Here is a 20,327-nt window from a genome sequence, read left to right on the forward strand (position 1 = left end):
TAAGAAAAGGGAGTCATGTGAGCTATGTAATTAAGCATGCTGATAAAATTATATTTGTTGGAATGTGACTACTTTATTAAGGTAGTATTAAAGATATCTGAAAAAGTTAAAAATCAAAATTTCAAAAGTTGCTTTAAAAACTAATGTAATTTTAGTGGAAATGTCAGATGCACAAAACCCATTTGACTTTTCAAGTTTCAGTTTTTTAACAAGGAAAAAGATTTTTCTTTTTAATCTTAAAATTTTAATCATGTTGAAATGCATAAATTATTAAATTTATTAAGTATGCCATGACAAAGTATATTTATAGAAACATATATATTTAAGAAAAAATAAGAGTAAGATACAATGGCAATTATGCATCTTTTAAACTATAGAAATAAAATAGATAATAACTAATGTGCTTATTAATAATAAAATATTATTATTTCATAAGAATAAAAAGCTGTTAACAATTGTTCCCTTCATCAAGAGAAATTGGATAGTTGAGTGTGGAAAAAGAGGAGGACTTACATTCACTTTTTTTTTCTTTTAATCCTTTGTATCTTGTACCATGTCTAATTATTAACTTTTCAATAATAAATCACTAAATAAAGGCCAGGTGCAGTGGCTCAAGTCTGTAATTCTAGCATTTTGGGAGGCTGAAGCAAGAGGATTAATTGACCTCAAGGGCTGGAGACCAACCTGGGCAACTTGGTGAGACCTCATCACTACAATATATCAAAATAAATAATTAAATAAACCGAACGTGGTAGCGTGTGCCTGCAGTTCCAGCTACTGCAGTTCCAGCTGAGGCCAAAGGATTGTCTGAGATTAGTGGGTCGAGGCTGCAGTGGCTGTGAGTGTGCCACTGCACTACAGTTTGGGCAACAGAGTGAGATTCCGACTAAATAAAATTTTAAAAACTATTTATAGGGAAAAAATATAAAAGCAAAAAGGCAAAAATAAAAATCTGTAGAACTCCAATGATTTCTTTTTTACTAAAATGAAGGGAAGAATCCATTTAACACACTTATTTTGTTTGCAAAGGTTTTAAATGGGATAAGAAATAGGATATAGGATTTTGAGAAGTATTTTTATAATTTAGTTTCCAAAATCATTTTAAAATTACACATACTACATTTTACTTCAGTTTACCTTATTTTTTCTTCATAAAAACAAAGACATTTTAAATTCTGACAAATCAAGCCGTAAAATAGAAGAAGAAAACTATATAGTAAACAATCTAAATCCAAGCTTTGTTTTCACTTCTTTGGTTCAAGAAGAAAATACAATACAGAATAGGAAAGAAGAGGGAAAAGATCTCTAAATTCCAGGAGGGCACAAAACTATATGACTCAAGAAGAAAAGCTTATTCAGTGTGATATGTTTAAGACACTGGCTATTGGTCGCATTGTTCATTTTTTCATTAAACTAACATTTATTGAATACTTGTGTCAAGCACTGTCCTACACACTGGGAATACAGCAATAAACAAAATAGGCAAGACCTTTGCCCTCATAGAGTTTAAAATCTAACGGGGGAAGACAAACATTAAGCAAAAATGTATAGTATTCCCATAGTAAAGTATTAAGAAGGAAAAACTGAAAGCAGGAATAGGGCATGTGAATGTTGGCAGGGAGGAAAGACCACAGCAAGAAGATGACATTTGAATAAAGTTATTAGGAAAGGGGTAGAGGGCAAACAATACAGACATCCTAGGACTAATCATTCCAGCAAAAGAAAGCAAATGCAAATGTCCTAAGGCAGGGATATGCCTAACATGTCCAAGTGACAGGAAGATCGCTGTGGTTTCAGTAGAATAAGCAAGGGGAAAATAGTAAAGAATTAAGGAGGTAAGAGTGGTTCTATCATTACAGTCCTTATACAGCAAAGTAAGAAGTTTGGCGTTAATTCTGAGCAAGATGGAAAATCTTCGGAAGGTTTTGAGCTGAGCTGTGATATGCTATGACTTATATTTCAAAGACTCATTCTAACTACTGTGCTCAGAACAGACTGAAGAGGTGCAAGAACTGAAGCAAGGAGACCAATTAGGACTCTGTTGCAATAATGCGGACAAGACAAATTAAAAGTAACGAGATTTGCTGACGGGTTAGCTGTGGATTATAAGAAAAAAAAGAAGTGTCAAGGATGACTCCAAGATTTCTGCCTGAGTAACTGAAAGAATGGAGTTACCATTCACTGAAGTGAAAAATACTGTGGGAGGAGGAGTTTGGGGGGAAATATAAGGAGGTCAGTTTGGGCCAGGTTAGGTTTGAGATTCTCATTACACACCACAGTAGAGATGCTGGGTACAGTTAGGAGTCTTGAATTCAGGGAAGAGTTCCATAGACTTCTTTTTTAAAATTACATATATACCAAAGTTACAAAATTTATAAAATTACAGAAGCAATCAAGGAGACCTTTAGATCATTAATTTATTATTTTACTCATTGTTTAGATAGCTGGAATCTTTTAATGACTGCCTCTTCTGAATATACTGTTATTAAATGTGCCTATGTTTTAAAAAAATATATTAAATAGGGACACGTAGCAAGGATAGTTTCAAATGGTGATGTTTTACAACTAAGTGGGGAAAATATAATTCAGCTCCCTTCTGATGTATTTGTATCATATTCCCTTTAGTTGACAACATTATCTTTTAGTAGTATGAACTCTGATACAAACTATTATACATATATAAATGTGTAATCTCTGTGTTTCCCCAAATGATGGCCGACTCCTTCAACACCATTTTATATAGCACTTTACATGGAACTGAAGATCAGCTTCACTACATATTTTGTTTTCCATTTTACTTAACTAAATAAGGTTAAACAGATAACATTAACTCAGAGGTTTGCATACTTAAGGTACTGACTATCAACATAACTTTTTCAAGTTGATTTAATATAAGGCTCTGTTTCTCTTCTCATGTACACAGTTGTGCATCCAAAATCTTGTCACTTTAAACTGAAGTAGCACAGAGATTTATTCTGAGGTTGAATAAAAGCAAGTATTCCATAAAGTGGCTTTCTATCCTTTGCATATTTGTCTTCTGATCTGAAAGCATTCAACGTTTACATTTTAGAAACACAAATAAAAAGAACAAAGTGGAGGGGGATGGAGTTTGATTTAAAATATTTTCTACCAAGCTCCCATGCAGCTTCTCCAAACTTGGCTATGAAGACACAAAAACATAAGAGCTAAAATGTTACCTCTCTCCTAACCTCCAACTTTCTAATTAGACAGAAAAGAACTCACCGAACTAGCAGCAGAACTCACAGAACTAGGCAGGAGGAGTAAGGCAGTGTCTATTTGTGTATTATGTCATATATTTGGCTGGAGATATTAGAGAAAGGGATACTTGAGTAGTGGCATTAGCAGGAGTAAGTTTGGCTTTTGAGAAAGTCTAATCCCTATGAGAAAAGTTCTATAGATCAAAGCAGTGAGGGGCAGTGGCATGGAAAAACACTGTAAGCAGTGTAGTTTGTGCTAGGAGTTTAAACACATCACATATTCATCAGTTCAGACTATGAAAGAACCAGCAGTGAGTGGTAGTAAGTGAGTGTACCATTTATAGTGAAAGGATGGAAGAATCCTAAAAGACTTCTAGGGACTAGAAATAAGACTGGGAACATGTAAACCTGTCCTGGAGTTAAAGATTTGAGAACAAAATTCAATGTTCACACACAGCAACAGAGAACAGGACAACAGATCAAGGTTTAAGAAGACAAACTTTGATTATGATGAGATTTACCTTGCATAAATATAAAAGAAAAAGTCAACGTGGGTCTTATAATCATAAAAAAGGAGAAGGAAAAGGAAGTCTTTTGTAGCAAAAAATATTTTAAAATTTATAAAACTCAAAGAATAGCATACTTCTGAAAATTATCTAACACAGGATGCAGAAAAAAATTTCAAGTAAAAGTCAAACATTCCAAACAGTTATTGAGTGGTTACTGTGTACCAATAAATAATTTGTCACTATTAAGTTGTCATTATGTATCAAAGCTGTCACAAATATATAATCTGTATTAGCCCATTTTATATCCTCATAATAATCTCACAAGATATTATTATCCCCTTTTTAAAAATGAGAACTTACCCAAAGTCATAAAGCTATTAAAATTTTTAAAAATCATAGCTATTACGTGATAGAAATAGAAAATTTTTCCTTAATTCACTCAAATAAGAGTATTTACTAGGAGGTAGGTATTATTCTAGGCACTTAAGATATATTGGTGGAGAAGAAAAAAAGACTTCTGCCTTCAAGAAGCTTTTATTCCAGCAGGGTATAAATTATAGTGTGAAAAAGTAATGAGTTCTGTGAGGAGGGGAATTAGAGTAAGTTATTGACGTTGGAAAGTGTATGGTGGGGGGTGGAAATTACTGAATAGAGTCTAATTTGAGGTGGATTTTTGTGAGTCTGAGAATAGGATAATTTCTTTCGGTCACACCTATTTTGCAAATTGAAACATTTGGTCCTCCTTTTGTCATGTATGATTTTTATGCTTTCTTCATGCCTCCCTTTTCTTACTTCTGCTAAATATCCCATTTTATTGTCATTTCTCTGTTTAGTGATTTAAAAGGTATATTTTATTCTATTGATGGCTGCCTTTTAATTGTGTACATCTTACATTTCTCTACCATTCTCAAGCGCCAAGGAAAGTAAGCGTCATAAGACAAGGTCTAATGCATGTCTCCTCTATTATATCACTGAGCCTAACACAATAGTTCAGAGTATGAAAATATATTTGTTCTATGAGTGAATAAATTAATAGTAAGTATGAGCTATATAATCATGATTCTGCTCTGGGACAAAAGATAGACTCTGGAAGAAGAAATAAAGATTAGAAAGCAAATGCAGAAAAAAGTGGAAAGAATGCTACAGAGGAGAGAGTATTTATACTAATACTAACCCTGTGACCTTGAAAAGCTTACCCATTCTCTCTGCACCTCTATTTTTTTCACTCCAGGTCCTTTTCAGAAAGAAAGGTATCAGTCTTTTCCACAAGAGGATCATATGCATATATCATAAGAAATAAGTTGATACATTGTATAAGATCATCGAAAGGTTTAATGAGTATTTTTTATATAATATGAAAAAAATCAAAATATTTTATAACTTTTAGAAGTAATAAGATAATGCACATGCTAAAAAAAAGGGAAGAAAATAACTCTCCACAATTTTTTAAAAAAGAAAGTCCCAAACCCCCAATTTGGAAGAAAATATTTATACAGAAAAACTCAGAACATTTTTAGATGTCATTAAATGTTTTGAAATATAAAAGTGAAAAATCTTGTAAGTTCTCATAACACATTTATTTCACATTTATTTCAGATAGGGATGAAGTTGTTCAAGCCTCGCTTTTCTTGACAAACCAATCCTGATTGGTCGACTGCATGTCTTAAGAGGTTGTACTCTTGAAATGCCATGTGAAAAGTGACTACCTAAAAGTATAAGACAATATAAGTACAAGATGGAGAGAAAACTATCAACACTTACTATACCTAAAATACTTTACTTCCAATCATAATATTAGCAACATTTACTGAATATTTACTGAGCATTTACTATTTATATGCCAGGTACTGTTCTAAGTGCTTTAAATGCATTATTTTACTTAATCATAGCTCCAATTTTAAAATGTGGAAACCTAAGCACTCAAAAAAGTAAAGTGCCCAGTATAAGATAGCAACTAAATAAAATCAGCATTCCGATTAGGCAGTATGACATAACAACAATATCAAAACTATATAGATTTTAAAGCCAACTATATGTTGTAGCTTTAAACACCATGCCATTTTCCTACAAGAAACTAAACAATTATGCTATATTGTTTATATATATTTGGTTTCTAATAGAGATTATCATCAATAACAGAGCCCAAATATATTTCATCTGTAATACACCAAGGGAGGGCTCTGATTTTGAAGTTTTTAATCTAACATCACATTATATCATTTTCAAAAAGTTTCAAAACCTTTCATGTATCATAAGAAATAAGTTGACACATTGTATAATGTTAACCAGATAGGTAAAATCAACTAACTTTGATAACAAAATACAGTATCTCTAACTTTCAGAGTTTTTACTTTTCTTTCAATAAACTGTAGGGGCCATCCATATGTGAAGACAAAAATGTAAATCAGTCTTTAGTGGATTAGTATGACCTTAATATAACAGCAAATTGTGCTAAACGCAATGAAAACAAACCAATGTTAAATCTGACAAAAGGTAAACATGATTTCTACTGACTCGAGCCAAACAATCTGTGTGTATCTATGCAAACATTAATGAAATGGAGTACAAAATTAAGCTACGTGTAAATAGAGAAGAAAACAACCCAATACAAAATAGCTATAAATCAGTTTATGATATTTGATTCAACATTAAAAATCATAAAATTATAAAAAGCTAAAGAAAATACCACTTTATTATGATATTTGTAGAACTTTTAAACAAAAGGGATTGTTCAAAGAAGACAAAGCTGTTAGATCATACCAGATTTACATTAAAGTTATAAAAAGTTAAAAAAGAATACCACTTTATTATGATATTTGTAGAACTTTTAAACAAAAGGGATTGTTCAAATAAGACAAAACTTAGATCATATTTGATATACCAGACTTGGTTATAAATAAGAAAATTTGTTACATATGCTAAGTGTACTTCATCCTTGCAAGGTTCTTTTAGAACAAAGTCGTGATTAATAGTCTATTTGATCGTGATTACTTTTTCAAAGTATAACTTTTCTCTTTTATATTCAAACATGATAGATACTTCTAGTAATTTTGCAAGGGATAGGAAATCACTGAACTGATTTTTATCAATAGCAGTTCTTTTGCAAAACCTATGTCCTTAAAACAGACATTAAATTACAGTTGTAATCCTTTGTCTCCTGAGATTTCCTACCTTTATAAAAAATAAATTATGATTTTTTAATTATTGCTATATGCTGAATTCATTTATTGTTTTTGTATTATTTAACAACACTAAACATTCGAGCATACTACTGATGACAGTTGTTCATTTTACAAATCAGTGTTTTTTTAAGTTATAAAACATATTACTCTTTTTAGAAACAATACTACCTCAATTGTTCTCTAAATTCTTGCAATTCAAAGTGTAGGCCACAGACTAGCAGCATGTACATCTGCCAGGGGCTGGCTAAAAATGCAGAATCTTAGGACCTGTCCCACAACTAAAACAGAGTCCCTTAACAAGATCCCCAGGTGATTCATCTAGACATTAAAGCTAGGGAAGCATTGGCTTGAATGATATATAAAGCACCTGGCAAACTGGCTGGCTGGCATATAACACATACTCAAAATAATTTCAAAATACTGCATTTGCCTTACCTACACTACAAAGGGGAAGAGAGGAGAGATGCAAAGAGACTGAAAAGGATACATTGACGACATTTAGTGGTAGAAACTTTAATTAAGAAGGAGGCATTATGACAGGTGAGGAGGTATCAAGATGTTTCAGGACAACCAGAATCTTTCTGATACCTTTAACATCACACTGTATAAGCAGGCACCCACTCCACCTAGGCAAAGCATTAAGTAAATTCTTATTAACCCCATGTCCCAGTAATAAGCCTCAGGAAGATCATTGAACATTTTTGCTCTTTGAAAGTGAATCCAACCGGGCTCGGGGGGTCAGCCTTTGGGAGGCTGAGGTGAGTGAATTGCGTGAGCCCGCGGGTTCGAGACCTGCCTGGGCAACTTGGCGAGACTTCATTTCTACAATAAATCAAAATGAGCCCGGCGTCGTAGTGCGCGCCTGTAGTTCCAGCTAACTTGGCAGGCTGAGGCGGAAGGATCATCGGAGCCCAGCAGGTCGAGGACGCGGTGGCCGGGTGCCGCCACTGCACTCCAGTCTGGGTGACAGAGTGAGACTCCGACTCAAAAAAAAAAGAAAGTGAATCCAAGACAACTATACTAACATAGTATTAAATAATTCTGGTTGACCCTACATATCATTTTTCATATTACATGACAAGTCACCTTAACTTGTAAAGGCAGAAATCACATTGTTATGGGTTAAGATACTTCAAAAAATGCAATGTTTCTTTTCCAATTTGTACATATCTTAATTAATCTTCTTCATATATCCATTTTATTAGCAGAATTACAATCATGATGACAACAGGGGCATGTGCTCTCTAGTCTCCCTTTATTCTATATCAAATATATGTTCCTAGAATCAATTTCTTTTCTTTCTTTCTGTCCTAGAAGCAAACCCTATCCCCTTTCCAGGCTAATTCTTGCCACTCTACTTTTAGACCTGTGGAGTATTGTTCCATCAATTGTTTCCTTTATTCAGGGAAGAAGAAACCACCTGCAGGTTTTTGGTATCTCAAGGGCAATAATTTTTCAGATTATTTAATTGTAAGTTAAGAAAAGAGGAGACAGTATAGTTCTGAGATAACAATTAAAAAGGTATCAGAGACAGCATTCTACTGATAAAGAGAAGCCAGAAAAAGATATTTTGAGAAACAATGCATGATTGAAGACGTTTTGGTTCAATACAAAATATGGGAAACATTGATAATAAATACATAATAGAGAGTGACAGTTCATCAATGGAAATCCAACTTAGATAAATGCCTTTTTGGCTTTGCCAATTAATGTTGCATACGTTAGATGTGTATAGTTGGCATATGAAACACCTATATTATATCCATGCAAAATTTGAACCCAGTTTTGCATTTCCCGGTATTATTTTAAATGTCACGTAAATTTTAACCAACTTTTAATTATTGGAATTTTTCATAAATTATGTCTTTTAAAAGTACTAAAATTTTGGATTTCCTAACTACCTAAGTATCTATATTTTCCTCATAGTAAGAATACAAGAATGCAATAATTGTCTTAGAAGATATTCTGGAAAATAGCTAAAAATCTTACCTTGTCTCAATAAATAATTAAATTTTTCTTCCTTACATTCATCAGGGGGAAAAAAAGGTCTTTTGGGTAAAGGTTTTTCACAGTCTGAAAATAAAGAGTGATATGTTATAGCAAAGAGTAGTTTTATATAAAAATGTTAGCAAAAATAAATTATTATTTTTTCAAAAATATTTCCTTCAGTTCATTGCTAATATTTAGAAAAATGAAGTAAGACTCTTCAAAGCTCCTTTTAAAAATTAAATTACTTGTTTTCTTTAACTTCAACATATTATTTAACATTTGAATAGACCTTTATGGAAAAATAGTATGTACATCAGTAAACATTGTCTTGCATTTTATTACTATCTTCTTTTCTGTAAAAATTATGCGTTTGCCTACACAGAAATTTTTTTTTTAAGTAACTTCTTTGCCATGAAAAAGATCATTTTTAAATGAATTTCATACCTTCCTCAGAAGCAGAATAAAGTAATTCTTCCTCTGGTGTTTTTGGGCAGCAACACTCATTAGGAACTCCCTGTTCTCCATTATTGAGTACTGCCTTCCATTTAAATAAACTTTGGTAGCTTTTACGCATATTAGGACCTGCTGTAGTATCATCCAGTAAGGAAGAGGCACATACTTCATTGACTGCAATCATTTTCAAAGCTTTTTCTGTTTCCATTTTTACCTCCTCAGCATTATTTCCTTCAAAGTATTTTTTTTGTCTATTGTTCATTTCCACAGTGCTTAAAATTTCATTTTCCTTACTAATTTCATGAAACATGTGAAGTTCTTCAAGTACTAAATCAAATTTACTCTTCATCTCAAAATCTTTTGCTGTTGTCAGAGCTTCTGTTGATAAACATTCTGCAGTTGAGTCCCGAAAACATTCATTGTTCCCTTCACTCAAATCAGTTTCAAATTGATGTTCAACATATAATGTAGATTCATTCTTTGGATGAAAATTCTTTGAATTAGCAAACTCACTTTCTTGCAAAATACTTTCACATTCATTTCTGTCAGCCACATATTTTTGATTAACATATTTAGTTTCTTCCACATTTACTTTGTTACTCAGTGAAGCTGCCTGTACAGAAAATGTGGCATGAGTCAGAAAAAAGCTATCTTTCTCTTCCTTTTTTATCTTAATATCTTTGTGAACTTGACAACTATTTGCTAAACTTTGTGCTTTTGCTTTCTCTTTCAAAACTAAGTTATATTTTTTTTCTTCTATTTTGTTTGGCAAGTTCTCAAAATGTAGCATTTGAGTCATTGTCATGTTATTGATCTGTCCACTATGTATTAAGTCATGGTTTGTCAGCATGGCCTGTTGCATAACATTGTAGATATCTTCTAATATATACTTAGAATTAAAGCTATTGATATTATTATCTTCCTGTTCTCTTTCAGTATCTATACGTTGATTGTGCAAATTTACTTCACAAGATTTTTCATTAACATATCCATGGTTGTTCCGTATAAATTGAGGACCAGACTTAACATGTGTTTTCATAGTACTGGAACTAGAGTGAGCCCAATTTTCCACATTCGTGAATTCTTCAGCACAACTCATATTCTTATAAGTAATTTCTTTTATCAAAGAAATTTCTTCCATGTCATCATAATCCATTAAAAGAGGAATTTTTTCATGTGTATCAAAAGTTGGAGAATGTATATTTTTAGTTGTCATGCTAAAGAAATTTATGCTTTTTTTCTTAGACTCTTCAAAAACTTGATCAGTGTTAAATAGCTTTCTTTTCTTTAGCACAGGTTTCATATTATCTTCTAACAGTCCTGAAGAAGCTAAAATCCTTTCTAGATGTGTAGTTTGATTTTCCACTATAATATTTTTTGAATAATTAAAATACACTATCCATTTGAAAATACATTCCTCTTCTAATTCAAAACCATTTTCAATTCTTGTTAAAGAGTCAAAGTTATTGAGCCAAAAGGCTATGTTGGCTTTCAATATGTTATTTAAAGGTTCTGAAACACAAGTTTGTAAATATATGCTTAAAGTCCCATTCTTTATATTGACATTCATATTCCTGGTTATTAGATTTTGAACATCAGTGTGCTTTTTGCACTTCAGGATTTTATACCAGGATAAAATGCTATTATCTTTTTTATTTTCTGAAATACTTTTATGAAAATAAAAAATTTCTGTAATGATAGTTTCAAAAATGTTGCATAAAGGAAAATTTTTTTGTGTAGAATTGTGCCTCAACTGCAACGTGGTATCTTTTTCTCTTTTATTCTTTAAGCAAACAACTTTTATTAAAGCTTTTTGGTTACCCAGGCTTCCTATCATGAGAGGCTTTGATTGTTCTCCATGCACATCTATGACTGAGGTATTGCAATAATCTTCCTTGCTTAAGAGATCTTTTTCTAATAATGGTAGCCAATTCCATTTTTCTCTAGTTTTTTTAATATTTTCCAATTTAATCTTGTAATTATTCATAGCCCAATCATTTTCCCTATTTATTCTCAAAATACATATAGTGTTACAGTTCCCGCTTTGAGATTTTTCTAACCTGATGGGTGTGTAGTTGTCCAGACACGTTTCTGCTTCCTTCCAATTTGCATTTTCTAGCATTGTAATGAAATTCCTTTTAGGGTCTCTTACATCACACTTGATACTACTGTAGTTATAGTAGTTTGAACTGATCAAGTCTTTTCTTCTCTCGAAAGTATTTTGGCTGCTTAGTGACGGGTGGTTACTTTCATAACACTCGGAAAAATTACTTTGTACATCTAACATTTTTTTATCATCCTGTAACTTTTGCTTCTTAACATCAGGTCTATTTTTGGACCCGTAAATGTTTGTGAAATCCCTAACATATGCCTCATTTTTGTCATTCTCTTTCTTTGCTGTTTTCTTTAAATAGACAGAGGACATTTTGCTATTTAAGTCCGTTGGAAACTCAGGGACACTTATTGTGCTTCTATCTCTAAAATAGCTAGATGTGGCAATTTCCAAGCTGGGTTGGTTTGGAGATTTTGATATTTTTAGGGCAGATGATGAAATGTTGTTTTCTTTTTTATTTGATGGCATAACACTGCCAGCTTTACATCTGTTCTTGATTTCACAAAATGCTGATTTAGTTTCCTTGTAAAAGGTAACATCTAAAAACGGATGTCCTGTCTGTCTTACATAACTATTGTCTTTCTGAATACCGTCTCTCCCATGGACTAACTGTTGTTTCCGATCCTCGTGTTTAACTCCACGAATATCGTGTGTGGAGGTGTTGGGGAAACGTTGACTAGATCTTGCTTTGGATCTATCATTGTAAGGCACACTGAAACACTCTCTGCCATGCGACCCTGGTTCACGAGACCTTCCTGAAGCCCTAAAATCAGGTGCCAAACGTTGTGAGAGGGGAGACTCCACACAGCTGTTCATTTGGAATTTGTGTTCTGGGCACCCCAGATGCCATGTCGGCCTCCCACTGACAGATTCCTCTACACACGAGTCTGTGGAATTATCAAAAATCGCATTTATGGAAACAAAGACGGCCTTGAAGGGTCTGGGAGACAACTCCCAGACTTTTTCTCCCTCAGACAAGCGGGGCACCACGGGCAGCCGCCACCCCGCCTCAGAGACACCGCCAGGCTCCTCAAGACAGAGCCGCTTGCTCCTGGGTGGTTGGAAATCTGGGTCTTCAGGCCGCCCCCTGAGGTCGGCAATCAGCGGCGTGTGCTGCGTGAGCGACATGACTCCGAACCGAGGGGATCTGTCCGAGGTCCCGGCCAGGCTCCGTTCTCTTAATAGGCGCGAGGCCACTCCGCCCCGCCCCCCGGAGCCACATCGGCCACGCCCCTGACACACCCCTCGAGGCCTGACCTTGGCCCTTCTTCAAGGCTCGCCCCGCCCCGAACCCGCCCCTCCACAGCCCCGGCTTTAGCCCCGCCCTGCCCCCGGTTATTCCCGCGCGCCCTGGATTGTTTCTCTCTTTAAGCGTGGGGCGCCAGGGCCCGTTACCTTGACTGTTTTTAGCGCCTTTTTCTAATGCCGCGGCTAATGCTTCCTTCCCTCTGGTAGAATGAAGAGAAAAAGTCAGACTCTCTCACTTTTTCTTACATTTGTGAATGGCAACAACTTTATTTTTAAAGTTCTAAAAGTCTTATGTTTTCCTCAGAAACGGCTTCTCCACAGCGCGGGAGTGACTTGTTCAGTCGTTCTCCGGGCACCAGACAAATCTTCCTGTGTCTGGAAAAACGCCGTCATCACCCCAGTGGCACTTAAAAATCCGATTTCCTCTTCACTAATAACGTGTGTCTTGAGGGAAGAAGGCACCAGTACTGAACGATTTTCACTTAGAACTGTAAAAATTTTTTTTAAAGAGTCCATATGTGCTGTGGGGGGGTTCTTTTCAAATACTGTGGATAAAATTACTTAGAAATAAAAAATTATATGTTTGAGCTACTCCATTCAGTGTAAGCATAAATAATAATACAATTCTGTCTCAGACCTCACAACAAAATTGCTCATACTATTTCTTTTTCCTCAGCTTTGAGAATCATCTTTATACGATTTCCAGGCCATTCTGATGTGTGTGAATTCTAAAATCATAAAGAAGTGATTCTCAAAATGTGTAGTATCATGATGTGCATGTTGATTAAGAAACATGGAATTACTGCTCGGTCATTGAACGCCTCCATCCTCTTTGGTGGTTGTTTCAAAGTTGATATGATTTGTGTTAAATTGTATGTCAAACTTTAGGCCGGGCTAGGTGGCTCACCCTGTCATCCCAGCACTTTGGGAGGCTGTGGCGAGCGGATTGCCTGAGCCCACAGGTTCGAGACCAGCCCGGGCCAGTTAGCGGGACCTCCTCTTTACAATAAATAAATAAATAAAAATTAGCCGGAAGTGGTAGCACGCGCCTGTACTTCCGGCTACGTGGAAGGCTGAGGGGGCAGGTTGAGGCTGCCGTGGCCGTGAGCATGCCACTGTACTCCAGCCTGGGTGACAAAGTGAGACCCCAACTCCAAATAAAAAATTTTATTAGGACTACAATCATGTGAAAAATGATTCCTAATTTTAGAAGCCATGGGAGCATATATGGCAAGAACTAAACTCATCCTTTGTGCTCAGAGACATCTCCCGAAACACCTACGGCAACTTGACCGCATTTTTTAATGAAATAGTGAACTTCAGCCGGGCACGGTGACTCACGCCTATAATCCCAGCACTTTGGGAAGTGAGGTGAGAGGATTGCCTGAGCCCACAGATCCGAGACCAGCCTGGGCAACTTAGTGAGACCTCATCTCTACAGTATATTAAAAATAAACTTAGCCAGGCATGGTGGGATGCGCCTGAATCCAGCTACTTGGGAGGCTGAGGTGGAAGGAGCACCTGAGCCCAACAGGTCGAAGTTGTGGCAGCCATGAGTGTGCTACTGCACTCTAGCATGGGTGACAGAGTGAGACTCCAAATGAAAACAAAAAACAAAAAAAAGAAATAGTGAGCTTTTCCCCAACACTTCCACACGTGATCTTCATGGAGTTAAACACGAGGATCAGAAACAGTCTATGGGAGAGACAGTATTTGGAAAGACAATAGCTATATAAGACAGACAAACATTTTTTTTTTAGATGTTACCTTTTACAAGGAAATTAAATTGGCATTTCATGAAATCAAGAACAAGTGTAAAGCTGACAGTGAATCCCTTCATATTAAATAGTACAGCACTGGAACCAGTTATTTCATTGCTATGATATGTGCCTTGTAATGGAATTTTGAACATTGAAGAACTTATTTATGACCAAAAAAATCAAAATTTTATACTTTATATTTTTCTAAGGTGTAGTAACATGTGAAACAGTCACTGACATACTCTGCAGGTTCATTGATACGTGTTGTGCAATAGTAGTCTGTTTGACAGCTTCCACCAGGTGTTTTTCTATTCAAGCAGACGATGCAGTTTCATTTTCTTCCTCCCACATTAATAATAGGTAATTTATTGTCCAGTCTGTGCACTCTGTAAAAGCACTCCGCACATTCTCTTTCTATGTAATGCCAACTGATTTTTTTAAAACATATATTTCGGTATATTTTCCATCCCTTTATTTGCTTTTTCATGCACTTTTAATGAAAAACTTCAAGAAAACATATGTTTCTGAAAAATTTGTGCTGGCACAAGTTTGTCTTGCACAATCACCAGTAATCTCTTTATACCCCCCTGAAAAGGGGCATCCCAGTGGTTTGTACCCTCAGAGGGGACATCCGAGTGCAAAGGGCTAGCATACTACTTTAGGTAATAAGGTGTTCATCAGCCTCGTGCCTTCTAAGTGCTCTTAGATATATTGTGATTACTTTAGCTTGTAAATCCCTCTAGAGAAATGTTTACTTAAATTTGTAGAAAGTCTTGCAGCATAAGCGCTTCATCGACACCATAAATAAGAATGTGGCAGTGGTTCACATTACACATCAGTGAGTTCTCAAAGTGCTACTTCTAGGTATTTTATGTCCTACTGCTCTTTTATCCTAGATTTTCCACAAATCGACATTCCATTCTAATACAATCTGTTTGATGTTTGCGATCAGCCCAAAAGGGGTGACTTGTATAACTAGGGTGGATATAGTTGGTGCACTACTGTGATTTTAGGAGCAAGGGTTTTTTTTTTTATTATTCTGCAAAGTAAATGGCCTTGTGATTTCCAGTCTAGATTGATCTGTAACTTTTTAAAAATTATTTCTTCATCTTGCTTCTTTTCCTAAGCACACACTAGTTTTTAGATTTCCACATTATTTTTTATCAGTTATACATTGTTTAAGGATTTAAATTCAAATAAAACCCAGGAATACTCCATTTAATTTAACAATTGTTTGGGAACTATGTCAAAGACTCTGTTAGGTGTACAGAACTGTATAGTTATTCTTTCTGTCCTGAAGAAACTTATAGCAATGAAGAGTCTTTTCTTGCATTTACTTAAACATTATATTGGCCATTTCAAACAATACCTGTTGAAACTACTTGTTATGTGTTGTTTCTTTTAATTTTTAAACACTACCCGAAAAATGAACCTATTATAAGTGACATGCAAAACAGTTGTCTCTTCAAATAATCAAAATCAAACTGTAAATAAGACTAGTTCAAATCTTATCCACATTTCAAGCCCATTTCAAATGTCACATTTTTCTATATCAATCTTTCCTCTGAAAGCACTTACCTCCCTTAATAACAGTAAACTGAGCTTTAAGGACAGCACCTGTCTGACTCTTTTTAGCTTCATGTCTTATTACAGTTCAGACCTGAATAAAGAATTAATGGCTTCATAAGATAAACCTCATACTGAAGATACAGCACAATCTCCTACCAGAGTTAAGTGGGAAATCCTTAATCCTTAATAAACAATGAACTACCTATGTCCAATGTCCTAAGCATGGTATGCCACATCCTCAAATCTAGGTCCTACTTAACTTTTTCAGCTTCATCTTTAAAAACCAAAAAAAAATTTTGATCCTCATGCTGCCTACACCAGAAATGAACCTATTACAAGTGATATGCAAAACAGTTATGTCTTCAACTCATCATAATCAAACTGTAAACAAGATTTGTTCTCCATACAGGGGTTCCAAAAAATATATACACATTTAAAGCGGTGTTATCTACGTATTACTTTTGGAAGATGAATTGAATTACAGTAGTAATATGTAGTATGATGTTCACTCAGCCATGCTTCTGCCATTTTCTTTGACTGTCCTGCCTGTCGTCTGGTGATGCTAACCTTCATTTGATTAACGCCATCTTTTGAGCAAATGCCATACTTAAAATGTGTATACATTTTGAAATCCCCATATATATACATTTGCCCAGGGTACTGTCCCAAGAGGTCCTCAGAATGTGTGCCCCTTTCTTGGTATTTTATGCATATCCTCAAAGCCCTTATCTTTCTCCATCTGGTGAATTTATATTAAGCCTTAAAAGGGTCTACTTCCTCCCTGCTCTATCTAATCCATGGGCAGAATTACTTGCATCTTCATCTGTGTTCCTATAGCAATTTATTTCCAATGGTAGAACATTTAAACATCTTATTATATTGGGTTGTTTATATGTCCCCTCCACTAGACTCAGCTAATCAGGAAAAAGGTTTATTCATTTTTATATACCCAGTGCTACCCACTAAATACCTGTCTTAATGAGAAGAAATGAAATGACTCTCTGTTGATAGTTATTTACCAATCCACAAAGATCTGTGGTATATTGAAAGTACTTTAAGTTTCTCTTTTTGTTTTCTTTTGTTTTGGTTTCATGTGTTAAAGTGGAGACTTGCTTTTATAATCATGTTAGAATATATTTAACCTGAAAATCATGCTGAGCTATACCACCATAAGGGCCGAAAACTGATGTGAAATAATAGTGGTTTTAGCATCACTTAAGTTTCATGCTAAGACCAGAAATGTCACACAGCAGTTTTTCTCTCTTGCTTCATTTAATAAATCACATAAGAGGTAAATAAATATGCTAAACCTAAAGCTTTGTTTTAGACTGAAAAATAATAAAAAATATTTTAAATAGTTAATAAGAACCACTAACAAAAACATTTAAATTAAATACAATAGTTAGAGAGGAAAATATCACCACTTACTAAAAATATTTAAAATAAATATGGCTATAAATAACACAAATAGCATTTTTTATCAAGTCAATAATAAGCACTAGGTGGGAAAATATTATTGATATCATGATACTCTTCATATATGCATATGTGATTAACCTTTCATCAGAGAAATAAAGATAATTTATAACATAAATGTTATCCTAAATGTGACAATATATGTGCAAATGCTTTAAACTGCAAACCACACTTTTACCCTCAATTTCATTAAGACATAATTATCTATCCAGTCTCCTAAACTAAAATTCTTTAACTCTAAGTGTTATTCTTAACTTTTTCTTTTTTATTCTCTTTGTCCAAAATCCAACCGTTACCGTAGGCATCCATCAAGTTTTGTTGATTTTACATCAAATATGACTTAAAATTAATCCCTTTCTTCTTATTCATAATATTCCAGTTTTATTTCAAGCCCTCATCATTTCTTTCTGAGAATATTGTAATAAACTGATCTTCATTTTACTAGTCTCTCCTCAACTTTTGCCCAATACTATTACAAGAGTTTTTTTTTTTTTTTCTTAACAAAATATTAGTAATTGTGTTACTTCCTTTCTCAAGAACTTTTTTTAAAATCAGGGTCTCACTCTGTCTCCCAGGCTGGAATGCAGTGACACCATTACAGCCCTCCTGGGCTCAGAAGATCTTTCTGCCTCAGCCTCCAGCATAGGTGGGACTACAGGCATGTGTCACCGCACCCGGCTACTTTTAAAAATTTTTTGTAGAGACAAGATCTCCCTATATTGCCTAGGTTGGTCTCAAACTCCTGGGCTCAAGCAGTACACCTGTCTTGGCTTCCCAGAGTGCTGGGATTACAGGCGTGAACCACTGTACTTCGCCAAGAACTTCTTTTCACCTTCCTTTGATACTTACAGAATAAAATGCAAACTTTAATTTGACATGTAAAATTCCTCATAGTTCAGCTCCAATTTTTTTTTCTGACTGCCATGTCTACTTTGATAACACAACTTTCTTTCCTGCAGCACTAAACTTCTCGCCATCAGTCTGGGCTATATGCTGATTCATTTGCCTAAAGTGTGGTGGGAGGTATTACTTAAAGTCTTCTGCAGTGATTCCAAAGTTTACAACCATCTTGTATTCTTAGACACCTACAGTTCTATCTACTGTTTTTTTTTTTCATTTCTGAATCTTACCTCATTCATGTGCTATTTCATTTTCTGCATGCTTAGTTAGTTAGAAATATCCTATTTCCTAAGCCCTAAGTATTGGAAAGCAGGTGAAATGTTTAGCTACTTACAACATACATTTGATATTCTAATACATTTCAACAACAATTAAGACTCTTTGTCACTGAAATAAGAGCTTGTACTGTATTGCATTGAAATTCATGCAATTTAAATAAGACCACTTTTTAAAATAATTGTGAGTGATTTTCAATTAATCTTTTGTAAGAATCTTTTCAAGATTTTGAAATGGCAAAGTATTGTTTTTAACTTTATAACTTAAAATATTTAGATTGATTTCTCCTTTTGCACAGTTTTTTGCTGAGATTAGTCACTTCATTCGCATTGGTTACACAATAAGAATTTAGCTGGACATGGCAAATTCATATAACTATTTTTATTTAAAATATTTAATAAATTACACATATTTACATTAAATACAAAATATATTCAACATAAAAACTATGCCAAACATAATTAATTTTTTATGGGAAAGTAACATAAAAGAATATAGTTGGGTGGGAGGGTTAAATCAAACTAAGTTTGAGTCTATAGTCCACTTTTTCCAACATATGTAAATGTAAGCAAATTATTTAGCTTGAGACACAGATACTTGTAAGTGCAAATTATAAAGTAGAACCTAACTCATAAGTTGCTGGGTAAATTAAATAAAATAAACTATTTACAACATTTAGAAGAGTTTTGAGTGCAAGAGTCAGTGTTCATTAACATTTTTAAAAATTATAGTAGTTATTATCAAGCTCTAGTGTACTGGATGGACTCCTATGAACTCAGATGAGCTGATTGTCAGCATCTCTTTCTAAGCATGCATTTCGGTAATTTCTTATGGGTATTGGAGGGAGCCATAATGGAAGTATATACATCAATGAAATCAAGAAATACTACAGATCAGAGCTTTCTTTTCTTTCTTTCTTTCTTTCTTTCTTTCTTTCTTTCTTTCTTTCTTTCTTTCTTTCTTTCTTTCCTTCTTTCTTTTTTTCAGAAAGCCAGTTGTTAAACAGTTGTCAGAATAGTACTACATCAAACTCTATCTTACAATACTCCAATACTGCAATAGTAAGGGAACCATAGTAATTTACATTGCATATGTAAATCAATTCTTACTACAGGGCTGTAGCTATAGTGAGCCAGGCAGCTTGTATGGTTAATGTCTAAGTTAAGCAATGCACCTGAATCAATATTTGATACAGGACATATGTGAAGAATTTATCTTTTTAAAAAAACTGATGTTAATTGGTCTTTATCTCATTTGATTTTTTTTTTATGAGTGGAAAGCCTAAAATTTACCACATACAAAAAGTAACTATTTCCATATTTTAAGTTTGCTTATAGTTCCATGATTACCAAATGGAAATAGGTTCTGTTCAGGGGAAAGCAATGAGCCAAAAGAATGCTTTCTCTATTATTATCTAGGAAAGAGTGTAGTCACCGCTTACTATCAATCAATGATCATTGACAAGTAAATATAATATAGTCTTCAAAGTACTGTTAAGTGGATGCTGTCATCTGATGATTTTATTTAACTCTCCTTTGATTTGCTGAACATCTACTATGTCCTAGGAACTGTACCTAATGCTGAAGTAAATACTATGACTTATTAGATTTAAGCCTTGTCTCTAACAATGCGTT

General features: G+C 34.4%; 1 protein-coding gene across 1 annotated transcript; it reads right to left on the bottom strand.

Moving 5' to 3' along the window:
- Positions 1–5,314: 5,314 nt before the first annotated feature.
- RAD51AP2 (RAD51 associated protein 2) lies at positions 5,315–12,592 on the bottom strand. Its single transcript, XM_008057483.1, has 3 exons — positions 9,343–12,592; positions 8,899–8,982; positions 5,315–5,433 (listed from the first exon to the last, which is right to left on the bottom strand). Exons 1-3 carry the CDS (start codon positions 12,590–12,592, stop codon positions 5,315–5,317), a joined length of 3,453 nt encoding a protein of 1,150 aa, XP_008055674.1.
- Positions 12,593–20,327: the final 7,735 nt, after the last annotated feature.

Source organism: Carlito syrichta, unplaced genomic scaffold (assembly GCF_000164805.1).
Source record: "Carlito syrichta isolate Samal-C Ts95f unplaced genomic scaffold, Tarsius_syrichta-2.0.1 Scaffold303031, whole genome shotgun sequence".
NCBI lineage: Eukaryota > Metazoa > Chordata > Mammalia > Primates > Tarsiidae > Carlito > Carlito syrichta.